This window comes from Hippocampus zosterae, chromosome 8 (genome assembly GCF_025434085.1).
Source record: "Hippocampus zosterae strain Florida chromosome 8, ASM2543408v3, whole genome shotgun sequence".
NCBI classification, from domain to species: Eukaryota; Metazoa; Chordata; class Actinopteri; order Syngnathiformes; family Syngnathidae; genus Hippocampus; species Hippocampus zosterae.
Genome location: NC_067458.1, coordinates 25431842 through 25446329, shown reverse-complemented (window position 1 = coordinate 25446329; position 14488 = coordinate 25431842). Strand labels below are relative to the sequence as shown.

The 14488-nt window shown below is 49.0% G+C and overlaps 1 protein-coding gene across 2 annotated transcripts; it reads right to left on the bottom strand.

Moving 5' to 3' along the window:
* Positions 1-59: 59 nt before the first annotated feature.
* Positions 60-7822, bottom strand: LOC127605811 (leukocyte elastase inhibitor-like). 2 transcript variants are annotated; one of them, XM_052073607.1, is made up of 7 exons: positions 7657-7822; positions 2734-2922; positions 1732-1869; positions 1526-1643; positions 916-1058; positions 631-798; positions 60-505 (listed from the first exon to the last, which is right to left on the bottom strand). In XM_052073607.1, the coding sequence occupies exons 2-7, from the start codon at positions 2899-2901 to the stop codon at positions 98-100; spliced, it is 1143 nt and encodes a 380-aa protein (XP_051929567.1). In that variant the 5' UTR covers positions 2902-2922; positions 7657-7822; the 3' UTR covers positions 60-97. The 2 variants fall into 2 exon arrangements, with proteins under 2 accessions (XP_051929567.1, XP_051929568.1); XM_052073608.1 differs by lacking the exon at positions 7657-7822 and adding an exon at positions 3402-3595.
* Positions 7823-14488: the final 6666 nt, after the last annotated feature.

Here is a 14488-nt window from a genome sequence, read left to right as displayed (position 1 = left end):
CGACCGGCTGATTATATACTCCAGTGTATGCACGTTACAAAACGTAGTCAAAACAAATATAGCCTTCATTGCATATCTTTATTCGATTTTTTTTTTCCTACTGCGGAGAGGAGAACCTTCCGAGGAAAAGGATCGAATTAGATTTATTGTGTCTGATATAGAAGAGGAAAGGGTGGTCTGCTGTGAAGTGTTCCTCCCTCAGCATGCAAAAAGCCGCGATGCCAGCAGTGGCCGCGGCAGCTTCGGTGCCCTCCTCGTTGACCTCCACGAAGGCTTTGTGGGCCACTGTGGACAGAAAAAGTCCTCCCTCGCCGTTCATTCCGGAAAGGTCGGCCTTTGCGGCACAAAACACATCTGTCATGCCCAGTTTAGCGAGAGGCTCATTCAGCTCGTACTCCTCTTCCAGTTTGAACTTTGGCAGATGAACAACGATTTCGGAGTGGATGTCCATGTTGTCTCTGCTGGTCCACTCATCGAGCTTCGCGTGTGTCAGCTCCTCCTCCAGCTACAAGAAAATCAGAAGTGTTAAAAACGTAGGCAAGCCTCAAAACTGTATCGGTGGAGCTGCCACTCGGTGTCGATTGCATAAATGTCAAATCACATCAATTGGACGGAATTTGGGTTGGGTACCTTCAGCAGTGGGTCAGTGCCATCGCTCGTCTCCTCCGGAAGCAGGATGAGCATGCTGAGCTCATCGTCCAGGTACGGCAGCTCCAGGATTTGCAGACCCAGCTCGGGAATGTAGTTGTAAGGCATTTTCTTCATCAGATACATCATATTCACCGACGTCGTCACATTCTGACAAAATGGTCAAATACGGAGAACTTGACGTGAAGCCGCCTCGTTTTAGCAACTTCCTCCCACGTTCTCGGAACACTTTTTAGACTAAAGGCTCTTGCGTTCTTTCATTTTCACCTGGGCGACTTTGAACGGCATCTCTTTGGTGTCGGCCGGATCGAAGCGGTGCTTCCAGTTGCCTTTGAAGTAGATGGCATTGACCAGAGCCAATCGCGTCATGGTGCTGACCGTTCCCGGCTTCAGAAGATCTTGAATCTTATCTGAGAGCAAAACGCACAAAACGCACGCAACCTCGGCATTTTGCATTCACGACTATATACCGGGGCGGCCCGGTAGTCCAGCGGTTAGCACGTTGGCTTCACAGTGCAGAGGTACCGGGTTCGATTCCAGCTCCGGCCTCCCTGTGTGGAGTTTGCATGTTCTCCCCCCCGTGCCTGAGTGGGTTTTCTCCGGGTGCTCCGGTTTCCTCCCACATTCCAAAAACATGCGTGGCAGGCTGATTGGACGCTCTAAATTGTCCCGAGGTGTGAGTGTGAATGGTTGTTCGTTTCTGTGTGCTCTGCGATTGGCTGGCAACCGATTCAGGGTGTCCCCCGTCTACTGCCCGAAACGGCTGGGATGGGCTCCAGCACCCCCCGCGACCCTAATGAGGATCAAGCGGCTCGGAAGATGAATGAATGAATGAATGAATGACTATATACCGTACGCAACCTCGCCGGGGTCTTACTCTCCGTCTGCTGCTCCACCCAGCTGTTAATCTCCGCCCTGGAAGCCTCCGGAGCCGCGATGAAATCGACGGTCTTCAGATCGGCTTTGTAGTACTTCTGCGTGGCATCGAGGAATTGCTGCAGACAAAAGAAGCGCTCACAAATTGAGTGAGTCACTTACGCAAACGCGTCGGCCGCCGCCGCCCGCCGCCGCCTGAAAACTCACAGATAGGAAGCGGGAAGTCGTTTCTCCATAAAGGCGATTGGCCAGCTTCAGGACGTACGACGCGGAGGGTGAATTGATGTCCGCGTTGAGAGTTTGGAAGTCCGCGTGGACGCTTTCACCGGAGCTGAATGACAGAGCCTGGGAGAAAGGATTTCACAACTTTTATTTGGAATGGGAAACGATTAGAAAATACTAAAAAGTAGATTGCCGAAGGGCTTCATTTATCACAACATTAACCCCCCCCCCAAAAAAAAAACAGTTTTGAATGTTGTTTAGGCGGCCCGGTAGTCCAGTGGTTCGCACGTTGGCTTCACAGTGCAGAGGTACCGGGTTCGATTCCAGCTCCGGCCTCCCTGTGTGGAGTTTGCATGTTCTCCCCGGGCCTGCGTGGCTTTTCTCCGGGTGCTCCGGTTTCCTCCCACATTCCAAAAACATGCGTGGCAGGCTGATTGAACACTCTAAATTGTCCCTAGGTGTGAGTGTGAGCGTGGATGGTTGTTCGTCTCTGTGTGCCCTGCGATTGGCTGGCAACCGATTCAGGGTGTCCCCCGCCTACTGCCCGAAGACAGCTGGGATAGGCTCCAGCACCCCCCGCGACCCTAGTGAGGATCAAGCGGCTCGGAAGATATCTAAATAAAAAAAATATAGCGGCCCGATGCTAACTGGTTAGCACGTCCGCCTCAGAGTGCAGAGGTGCAGGGTGGAATTCTGGCTTAGACCTTCCATGTGTGGTGTTTGCATATTCTCGCCGGGCCTGCGTGGGTTTTCTCCGGGTGCTCCAGTTTCCTCCCACATTCCAAAAAAATGATTGAACACTCTAAATTATCCCTAGGTGTGAGCGTGGATGGTTGTTCGTCTCTGTGTGCCCTGTGATTGGCTGGCAACCGATTCAGGGTGTCCCCCGCCTACTGCCCGGTGACAGCTGGGATAGGCTCCAGCACCCCCCCGCGACCCTAGTGAGGATCAAGCGGCTCGGAAGATGGATGGATAAATGTTGTTTACCTTTGCCATCTGCGTAGCGGTGTCTCCTTTGGCTCCCAGGTAGACCATCGCTAACGCCGAGCTGATGCTCAACGGCGACACAAAGATGTTTCCGGTGGGGTTGGCTTGGCTCAAGGTGCGCAGCAGCTCGAGAGCAAAAGTCGTATTTGAGATGCTGAGGGCGGCCATCGTTGAGGCTAATGTCGTTTCCTGCAATGAGACGTCCTGTCTGTATTCATTTTGCACAAAAAGTGAGATTTTCTGTTGTCGATGCTTCAATTTTACTTCATTCGTATGTGCAGGCCATCAAACAGATTCAAGGCTAATAATGACGGCAAGCTGTGAAATGTTAACAACTTTTTTTTGTTTTTTTTTAAATCTTTGATGTCGTATCGGGTTTGCCCGATAATTTCTAAAAAGCGATTTTAGTTTGTCTTCAAATATCTGAGCTGCAAGACAGTTGAATTTCTTTCCACGTGGAAATGAGATCTGATATTAAGATTGAAAGCACGATGAAGGCATCCAACAGGTGTCACAATCAACAATTCAAGTACTTTTCCAACGCCACGCCGTCGCCAATCTCTTTTTTTTTCAACTCGACTATCACGCAAAGTAGAATTTTCACAATACATTTGTCAACTTCTGCATTACGCTCCCTTTGACTTTTTAAATTTGACTTATCACGTTACCCCTTCGTCCACTTGTGACCCGCCGCTGTCGCTTTGTTCACGCCAAGTGAGCGCGTGGCCCCGCCAAAAAAAGGAATGGAGAGGTCAAATCTGACAAAGCTCCCAAACGGGCTCCGGTGCGTCCAGAGGTGTGCTGGTGAACGATACAGACAAAGTGCCTTTGGACTGCGGCGTATGGGTGGAACGCGTGACTGGGCGATAAGTGACGGGAACAACGATAAGCCAAACAAAGGGGAACAAAGAGGAATAGTCATCGGGGGAGGGAGGTGCGACACATGCTGCTATTTGCACAGAAGGATCATTTTGTTTTGTCAGCCCGGCGACGCCGCGGCTAGGCTAGGCTATGCGAGAATCACGTTGAAAATACACATATGGATGGATGGATTCTCGAGACGGTGGAATGATTGAAGCGTTTGTATGAACACAGAAGTGGCAACGGTACAGAAAATGGCCAAAGAGTTCCAAATGCGCTCAAGTCCATAGGTTAAACGTGACACATTTACGACACATTTACGACACATTTATGGAATAAGTTATAGACTACGCCCGCTTTCACTTGGCACAATAATGTCTGTTTTTTTTTATGAACCTACATAGTGCTCCTACACTGAAAAAAAAAAAGTTTCAAAATATGATTACTCGCTTCAGTACAGATATCCCAGAGTAATCTACTTTACTGCAGTAGCGTATTTGTACTATTTACTGCCCACCGCTGCATTTCCAGACAGCCATTTTTTAAAGATACGCAGTTGAGTGTCCACAAATAATGGCCCCTTTTGCAGCTCCCGTTGGGTAAAATGTGAAACCTGCGACGTCGGGGGTAGGTAAGCTTGAGGCTTTCGTCAAACCAACAGGTTCATCTTACTTGTTTGGAAAAGGTGTGTTCCGTGTGATTTACGGCACACATTCCAGCTTGAATTACTCATCATGCAGGCAGGGTTTAAGCATCGCCGTGGCGACCACGATAAACAGCTCAAATTGATGGGTCACCTTTGGACCTCCGACGCCTGTGACACAACCAGAATCATGTCGACCCCCCCCCCCCCCCGCAAAGATCATGAACACATATTGACTTATCATTCATTCATTCATCTTCCAAGCCGCTTGATCCTCACTAGGGTCGCGGGGGGTGCTGGAGCCTATCCCAGCTGTCTCCGGGCAGTAGGCGGGGGACACCCCGAATCGGTTGCCAGCCAATCGCAGGGCACACAGAAACGGACAACCATTCGCACTCACACTCACACCTAGGGACAATTTAGAGCCTGCCATGCATATTTTTGGAATGTGGGAGGAAACCGGAGCACCCGGAGAAAACCCACGCAGGCCCGGGGAGAACATGCAAACTCCACACAGGGAGGCCGGAGCTGGAATCGAACCCGGTACCTCTGCACTGTGAAGCCGACGTGCTAACCACTGGGCTACCGGGCCGCCCCATATTGACTTATTTTATAGTTAAATACATATCGCTGTGTGTTTTATGTTAATAGCCAAATATCTGTCTCACGCGCCTCACTTTTGTAAAAAAATAACACGTATGCCACCTCCGAGGACAAAATACTGGTTTGAGATGATAACTCTTCAGGTTAAATCTCGCTCACGTCCTTTTCTGAGTGTAGCTCACAAAGTGGAGAAACGAGTTCTTGCTTATTTGCGGGTATGTAAGTGTATACAGTGGCCAAAAATGACACTTGTGCAGAGTTGTCACACAATTTAAAGTGACCGGTCGTATGAATTCCTCCGCCAAGTATTCTTCCTCAATCCACCTGGCGCGTCACAGCATTGCAGTGACTTTCACAAAAGGCACCCAAAGTGAGATTTCATTTCAGATCGTCTGGAGTGGACGGGAAATGACGTTAGCTTTAACGGGAACTCCATTTGAACGTCGTTAGCATTTCCCAAACGGGAAGTACGTCGTCGTTTGAGATGCCAGAGATAAGCAACCGATTTTACTCATGGCTAACTATTTAGCACGTAACCGATGAGACCTGCTCTTGGTGGTCCCGGTCTCCTTGAGGTGACCACTCGGAGCACTGTCGCTGACCAAAACTGCCGGCCATCTCCCTTTTCCCGCACTCATCGAGGGGGGGAAAGGCTCCAGTGGCGATGAAGGCTCCTAAGCAGGCACTTAGTTGACTCGTGCGTCAAACCTATTCTGGGTGTCCGATAACAGGTCCCGCTTTTGCTCTCCTCGAGTTGACTCGGTTCCCAACGCAAACATAATACTCGTTGGCCAGCGCGTTGCGTCTAGGGAGGGCGGCATTTAGCATACTGGCAACACGTGGACCAGCAACATGGCCGCCCAACCTCACACTGCGGCAGTTCAGATGAGGATACAAAATGTACAGCAGCCCGGCAGCATTTATTTGGAGGACGTTCCCATACGGGTTGCCCGATACAACTTTATTGATAAAGATGTTATTTTTTTCCAACCAGATACGTTTCTCCTGGTTTGCTTGCACCATGCAACCTTTCAGTCTGGAGATGTTTTTCAGCTGGTGAAAGGCTTTTTTTTAACCGATTGATCTCCTGAAAGTCCAAAACCACGACTGCCATTTTGTTTTAGCTTAGCTGAAGGAAATTCAACCGGATATTAATTGGAACTGATGTGATGCGGCAATGTTGAAAAATGTATCCGTGTGCCATCTGCGTAGTTTTGATAGCCATCGTTTGTGTTTTGAAGCCATCCATCCATCTTCTACCGCTTATCCGGGGCCGGGTCGCGGGGGCAACAGCTTTAGCAGGGAAGCGCAGACTTCCCTCTCCCTAGCTACTTCCAGCTCTCCCCGGGGGATCCCGAGGCGTTCCCAGGCCAGATGGGTGACATAGTCTCTCCAGCGTGTCCTGGGTCTTCCTCGGGGTCTCCTCCCGGTGGGACATGCCCGGAACACCTCACCAGGGAGGCGTTCAGGAGGCATCCGAATCAGATGCCCAAGCCACCTCATCTGGCTCCTCTCGATGTGGAGGAGAAGCGGCTCGACTCGGAGCCCCTCCCGGATGACTGAGCTTCTCACCTTATCTCTAAGGGAGAGCCCGGACACCCTGCGGAGAAAACTCATTTCGGCCGCTTGTATCCGGGATCTCGTTCTTTCGGTCACGACCCATAGCTAGTGTTTTGAAGCCAATGACAAAAAGTTAACATATACAGACTGAACAGAAGGAGTCCAAGAATGGACCCCTGAGGGACCCCACACATCATGGCCATTCAATCTGATTCAAAATTTCCAGTGGTTACAAAGTAACTCCTTTAAGACTTTAATGACACAACCCATAATTCAAGATTAAACAAGTGTGCGCTGTGCATGAATGTTTAGCTTGTCGCAAACTGCTTCAAGCTCTTCTCACATCAGCAAATGTGTTTTCATTTCCTTGCTCTTCCAATAATGTACTTTTAACTCATTCAGGATACAATTCCTGTTGGGATCATAAAGTCTTTGCTGACCTAGAATAGAACAGCAGGACGCTTCTGTTTTTGGAATGTTCAGAGGGAGGCTCCCTTATCAACTTTTTTTTTTCTTTCCAATGAGTGAGATAACAATGCGCCAAGTTGGCACCAGCAGCTGTATAGTAAGACTGGGCTGGGGTATGGTTGTGTGAGTTTGTGCACTAATTTTTCACGTTTAATTGACTTTGTCGTGCAGGATATGCGCCTCCCAACAGTTCTCTACTGTGAGAAACAGTGGCTGACCGTATGCCATCTGCTTCCTCGGGGGGGGGGGGGGGGGGGCAAATTACAAAACAAACACGAGGCGTTATCCCCTAAAGCCCGGCCACATAGCTGAGGCAGCTGAGACATGAGAGGTCACATAGGGAAACATTTTTGGATCAATAAGGCGATGTTGTGGAAAAAAAGGGACGGCAAAATAAACAGGCGATGAGGACATTGTTCCACAACAACGATGGCGAGCAGCGCAAAGCCAAAGTTGATGAGCTGACCTGTCCTTTGCGTTTCTGTGATATGATTAAATAGACTACTACTATATAAACAGTCAGTGTATTAACAACACGAATGAAATAAAGCCGCCAAGTTTTATCCAGTTCAGCTGGGCTTTGCAGAGACTCGAACCTAAAAGGGAACAAGAGTGTGAAACACCTCGCAGAAACATTGCAGACGACGTAACTCATTGGAGAAGGTACTTTTGCGATATATGCCTGAGAGGAGAAATTATATACATAATTTTATTTATTATTTTGAGATCATGACTGGAAGGTGATGTGCAATGGTTTCGGTATATGAGAAATAGAGCTCACAACTTACCACTAACTGCGCATCTTTTGCAAGGGGTTGCGTCTCCTTTCGAGGAGCACGTCAGTGACGTTGTCACGTGACCACAGGGAACTGACGTCTAGTTTGGGGCTCTGCGGGTCCAGCGGAAAAAAAGGTCACCTGACCGAGGAAATCAAAACACCTATGGGGGCGATGCGTGTCCAGCGGAAAAGTTCACGTGACTTGCATTCCCCGATGACGTGCCACAAGGTTGAAAACAGTGTGAAACTGGCGACAACGCCTAGCGACTCCGAGTTGAGGTGTTCAGAGAGACATAGAGAGAGAGAGAGATAGATTTTGTTTCGAGAAAGATTGTGAGGGAAATTGTGTTGCGAGTGATCATAATTGAATTAGCTATTTGTGGTTTATAGACCGCTACAGTATACAGTGTTTGTATGTATTTTGGATACATTGACTTCCCGTACCTCGCATTGCCATCGACTGCGCATGCGTGTTATGTTTGGAGCATGTTTAAGTTCAGGCTCCTCCCCCTCGTTGCTGTCGGTGGAACTCACAGTCAAAAGTATAAAATTGAAAACGCGTGTGTCTGCCTCGTCATTGAAGACGCCGTATTATTAAATTCAGTTTGTTTGTCGTTCAGGTAGTTATCCCATTCATTCATCTATAGACCCAGAGAGAGAAAGTTCATATCTAGTCAGTCACAAAATGAGTTCAGTTGTCCGTGGATAAACACTCGAGATTGAGTCATTCAGTTTTAGTCGCGGTGTTATGTGTACAGAGTGTTCGGATTCGTTGACGAAAACATCAAGACACAGTCGGAATTTGGAGTGAAGCGACATGACAAGCTATCGTCTCATATACAAAGTGCAATACAGCTGACTGTGCAGTAGGGGGCCTTAAAGAGCAAATATGAAAGAACCATCGGATAATGAACCAGATACGTGAGAGGTAATGTCTCATTTGTTCATGAAGCTTCACTTTGCCCATCACTAACGCTGAGAGAAGCGACCGGTGCGGTCTTCGATGCCGCCTCACCGTGTGTCCATCTACACAGCTGCGGCCTTCTTCCTGTAGCTCCATAGAAACGTGCCGTCAATTGCAGGGTTAGGGTTTGATGTCTTTCCATGAACTTTGAGCACCTGCCCCTCTAAAGGTCTCTGCAGGCCCAAATCTCAGTGCGGAGAAGCTAAATATAGCAAGTGTTGACCATGAACATTTGGCCCACGGCGACGCTGTGGGGCGGATGTAAAGCGCTTTTAAACCCAACGGCAACAGGCTCCGAGTGGAGCCAATTAGCACATGGAAGACGTTGTGAGGTCAGAAGACCACCGAGGAGGGAGGGCGCCAGTGACTTTGAGCAGGAAGATGGACGCTGGTGAGGAATTCAACAAATCCTTTGACCCCGACAGTTTCCAATAAATTTTATTTTGGAAGTAAACATACAGACAAATCTTGCAGATTAGAAGAAGATGCGGAAAAAAAAGGTCTCTGGTCCTTGACTTTGACACCTACGAGTCTTCAGTGATCCAATCTGAGAGCAAAGCGATTTTAACTTCTATCGATGTTTGGTAAGAATGTTCTCAATTTATTCATATTTTTGTTTGCCAGTTAATCAACGTTCCCAATTATTTTCTTTAATCCTGTTTATTGTGCCCGCGTGTCGATAGTTGACCGGTGCCTATTCAGTCAAGAGACCTTTGCCGTGGCGTGAAGCGAGGAATTTATGAGGATCATCTCTGGATTTTGCTGCTATTTTAGGAACGAGTTCTTGGCTATTCCAAAAGTCAGATTAGAGTCCCAAGAGGCCACGGGCAGTGAGATGACGTGTGAGAAGGAAGGCGGGATCAACTTTACAACTCAATGCCGCCTTCTAAAAAAAAAAAAAATCTATCGATCACACTTCCCCTCTCGCTGTGTGTGTGTGCAGTCGCAGGGACACATGGCGGTAGTGCAGCGGCATTCCACACGCTCCTTTATAATAAGGCGCATTCCCTGGAACACTTCCTCCGCACTCTGCCTGCTTGCGGCCCTCAGATCCATGAGCATTCTGCCCCCCCCCACGCCTCCACCCTACTCCGCCTTCACCTGCCCCGCGTCCTCTCATCTGCCATACACAGACACAGCACCCAGCCTCCACCAACCCCCACCACCTTGCATCCCTCTAACCGCCCCAATCGCACGCCACCCCCCCCCCCTCCCCGGTGCTTATCCCGGGCCCTCTGTGGCTCCCTCTGCAGTGCCACGATCGACTTTGGGATACGCGGACGCACCGGAACAAAGGCCCGAAGCTCGAACTCCAGCAGGCGAAGGAACCCCCCCCCCCTTTTTTTTTTTTTTCCTTTCCACAGCGCGACAGCAAAGCCGGCCAGAGAGCCTCCGTCGGATCCATGAGAAGCACGGGAAGAAACGAGAAGAAGATTTTGGTCATTGCCGACGTTCCCAGCTATGACGGGTGAGTCCGTTTTTTTTAATAAGCGCAAAAGGATGCGGGTGCGTTGAAGCCGCCGCGGTTTATTTTGGGCCTTCTCAATGGAACTGAGAAGGCCCAAATGAGCATGGCTTGTGCAGAAACGCAAAAGTACAAAAGTACACAGGCATAAAATTCTCGCACCCTTATGCCTGAGAGATTCGTGACCCGCGCATAAGCCACTCGGCGCACCTTTTTTACATTATTGACACCTACTCATCAAGTAGCGTGAGAATTTTTGCTTGCTTGCTTTTGTTGACGTTGAGTATTTATGAAAGTTGGTCGGAAATCAAATGCCAGAAAGATGAAAATAATAATAATAATAATCGAGATTGATCTGCTGCTTCCTAAAATAAGATTTGTTCTCGACGACAAGGGAAAAAGCAGAGTGATCGAGTGGAAGTTCTACAGTTACACTATCTCGCCCAGTTGCGACAGTGTGAGGGACCGCAGCGGCTGCGGGCGCTGAAAATGTCAGCCGAGGCACAACCGCGCGAGCGCAAGTGCGTCCGTGTACGTGCCGGAAGGACGACAAGTTTCAGTCGTTTCTCCAAAAAGCTTGCATGGGGTCGCCGTGCGCCGAAACGGCGGCCGGTCGGGCTTTGTGCCATGAATTCTGCGCAGAGAAATGGCGACAACATGCTGAGCGGCGCTTAATTGGCCGCGAGCTGAAGTCGAGGGGGCCGGTCTAATTCGGGGGGGGCCGATGACAAGTTAAGACATTTTCTCGATAACTTGGTCTCATCGTATCACCCGGGCGGCGTGTTTATTTTTTGCGGCAATTCATTTGATGTGCTGTCACACTCAACGCTTGGAGATGTCGGCCCCCCTTTTCTTTTTATTTTCCTCGTCCAATCTGAGCGGCACCAAACAAATTGAGCGATGATGCCGTCTTCTATTCTATGCGTGCGCGCATGCGCGTCGACACCTCGGCCGCATTCCGATGGTTTAGGGGCTTTGCTCGCTGTTTCCATGCGACTTCAAAACAAGGACGGCAGACGCCTCTGGGTGAAAAAAAAAAAAAGGGGGGCGGGGAGGCGGAGCCAGATGTACCCCTTTGGCGCAGTGTTGCTAACCTAGCGTCTTTCTCGCGTTTTCAGACACCTCAAGTGAGTCTTTTTAAAAAAAAAAGCGCATATTTTTCCCTCTAAAATTGAATTCCCGAGAGCGTTTTGAGGAGTTGTTCTTTTAATCCTAAATGTTTTATTTGTATTTTCTAGGATATGACATATTAGATTCGAATTCACAAGTTGTTTTGTACCGTGTTCATTCACACCCAATTTTATAATTAATATCTAAATAAAGGCGGCCCGGTAGTCCAGTGGTTAGCACGTGGGCTTCACAGTGCAGAGGTACCGTGTTCGATTCCAGCTCCGGCCTCCCTGTGTGGAGTTTGCATGTTCTCCTCGGGCCTGCGTGGGTTTTCTCCGGGTGCTCCGGTTTCCTCCCACATTCCAAAAACATGCGTGGCAGGCTGATTGAACACTCCAAATTGTCCCTAGGTGTGAGTGTGAGTGTGAGTGGTTGTTCGTTTCTGTGTGCCCTGCGATTGGCTGGCAACCGATTCAGGGTGTCCCCCGCCTACTGCCCGGAGACAGCTGGAATAGGCTCCAGCACCCCCCGCGACCCTAGTGAGGATCAAGCGGCCCGGAAGATATCTAAATAAAAAAAATATAGCGTCCCGATGCTAACTGGTTAGCACGTCCGCCTCAGAGTGCAGAGGTGCAGGGTTGAATTCTGGCTTAGACCTTCCATGCGTGGTGTTTGCATATTCTCGCCGTGCCTGTGTGGCTTTTCTCCGGGTACTTCGGTTTCCTTCCACGTTCCAAAAACACGCATGGCAGACTACCAAATTGAACCCTCTCGCAAATGGTGTGATTATGAGTGCTAATGGTCGTTTATGTATGCGTGCCCTGCAATTGGCTGGCAGCCAGCTGGGGGGTGTGTACCCCGCCTGCTGCCCAAAGACAGCTGGGAGAGGCTCCGGCACAGCCGCCGCCACCGCCCTCCTGAATATAAAGCGGCTCGGATAGAATGTGTGTGTGCGTCGAATATGCTGCGCGCTGGCAATGGAAAGGAATCCGGCATAATGGTACACAAACAAAGTTAAGATAAGATAAGATATCCTTTATTCGTCCACCATGTCTTCACCTTTTTGTGGAAGCCGCGTCGTAAATCATCCAAGTTAAAGAGCCGGCTGTCGGCGCACTCCCAGCTGTCCACTTCAGGCCTGCACCCTTTTGCTTTTAGAGTTGAAATCCTAGCCCCGAGAAATACCCCCCCCCCCCCCCCCCAGGAGCTCGAGGACAGCCCCTGCTTTGCTCCAGACACGCATGCTCACTGTTGTGAAACTACAGACGGTCTAATTGTAAAGCACAGGCAGGACATGGACATTCTCGAGGTAAAAATATCCTCGGTAAGCTTATATGACACCCCCCCCCGGGGGCCCCCCAACCCAAAGTGGCTCAACGCAGGTAGAGCACAAAGCCAGCTGTCTCATGCGGGCGTCAGGGAGGATTTCGATATCTCATCGGTCATCCCGTTTGGATACGATGCTGCTTCCCCCCGTCGGCGGAATGGCTCAAAGCATTTGGCAAAAGGACGGCGCGGAGATGACAAAGAAGGATTTGCCAGTAATCCTTTGACACGGTGGCACTGAGCGGAAGAATGCCATTTTACATATCGACGCTCTTTGATCGACTCATTCTCATCGGGATATTGACACGCATACTAAAAGGCCATTTTTTTCTTTCTTCATAGCAACTCCCGGATTCAATATCGATCAGATCATGACAAGACAAAGACAATTTTAGAGTGTTCAATCAGCCTGCCATGCATATTTTTGGAGTGTGGGAGGAAACCGGAGCACCCGGAGAAAACCCACGCAGGCCCGGGGAGAACATGCAAACTCCACACAGGGAGGCCGGAGCTGGAATCGAACCCGGTACCTCTGCACTGTGAAGCCGACGTGCTAACCACTGGACTACCGGGCCGCCCGCTTTTATAACCAATCTACTTCAAATAAATCACAAATCTAGAAAAAAAAATCTAGAAAGACCCACAAATGCTGGGAGTCGCGGCTTGGAGTTTGAAGCGGATTACGTGGGACAGGAGAAGTGAACTAATCTCTTTTCGTCAATGGACGCTACAGCTTTGCGTTTGCTTTCAAAACTTTGCTTGTAGCAGACGTGTGCACATTTTTCAGCATGACGTCTCTGATCCACTGGAGAAAGGACACTTTGATCCTCTCCTCTTTCATCTCGAACTGCTTCAGACAACAAAGTGTATGCAGAAAATTGGTGAAGATTGAACGACTGTCTGTGTCCTATGTGTTGTCTTGTGTTATTTTTGTTATTTTTGACTTCAAAATGGCGCCGCGAGAGTGGCTGCCTTTCCGGCAGCTCCTATATTTTGTTGTTCTACTTCTTACTTTCATAACTTTGCTGCTGTGAATTGGGAATTTCTCCATTGTGAGACTAATAAAGGTTTTTCTTATCTTCTTATCTTATCTTATCTTAAAAACAGTCTGGAAAAAGTTCCGTTTTGAAAAGGGTTTGGCATCGTGGTTTAGTCAGAGACAATTGCAGAAATATGACGACTGCGTCTCTTCTGAAGTCCTTCGTGGTGGATGTTTTGAAACGCGGTTTGTCGCTATTCTTGCAGGTCGGACACGAAGAGAACGTGTCACGAGTCTGCAATGAAGAATGGCAAAATACCGCCGACAGCAGTCCCTCCGCCGATACCCATGTCCCCGATTGTTGAGAAGATGGAAGGGCTGAAGGCCATCCGCAACCGCAGCAACAGCCTTCGTTTCGGCCGGCTGGCCTTCTACAAACACCTGGAGAAGGTGGGGACCATGCGCTGCTTCTGGGAACTGAAACACATGGAATTGGAGGTAGGCAACAAGCACCGCGTAACACTGCTTGTTATTTTTTTTGAAAATAAATCCTTTATGGAAGGCAGGTATGGCAGAGGGACATAGGACCAGCTCCTACGTCAGCAGGGGAGCTCAAGCCTGAGAAAAAGGGAAAGATAGCCTTAGTCATACGCTGTAAGGTGGTGGTGTCTAAAACACGGCCCGGGGGCCACTTGTTGCCCACCATCCATTTTGCATCGGACTGCGACATGACCCCCCCAAAAATACATAATACTAAAAAGGACATTTGATATGAGCCACAAGGTTAGTTAAAAAAAAAGATGAAGTTAGGCAGCGGTTGGGAGGGTGTCCTGTTTTGCTATACAGTATTCGAAGATAAAAATAAACCATTGATGATTCAAAGATCGACACAATTTATCTTCAAAACACTGTCGTGAGTAAGGATAATTCAATATTAGTGGCCAAAATTGTTTCTTCCACTTTGTGCTCTATGGCTGATTTATGAAGACATCGCATGA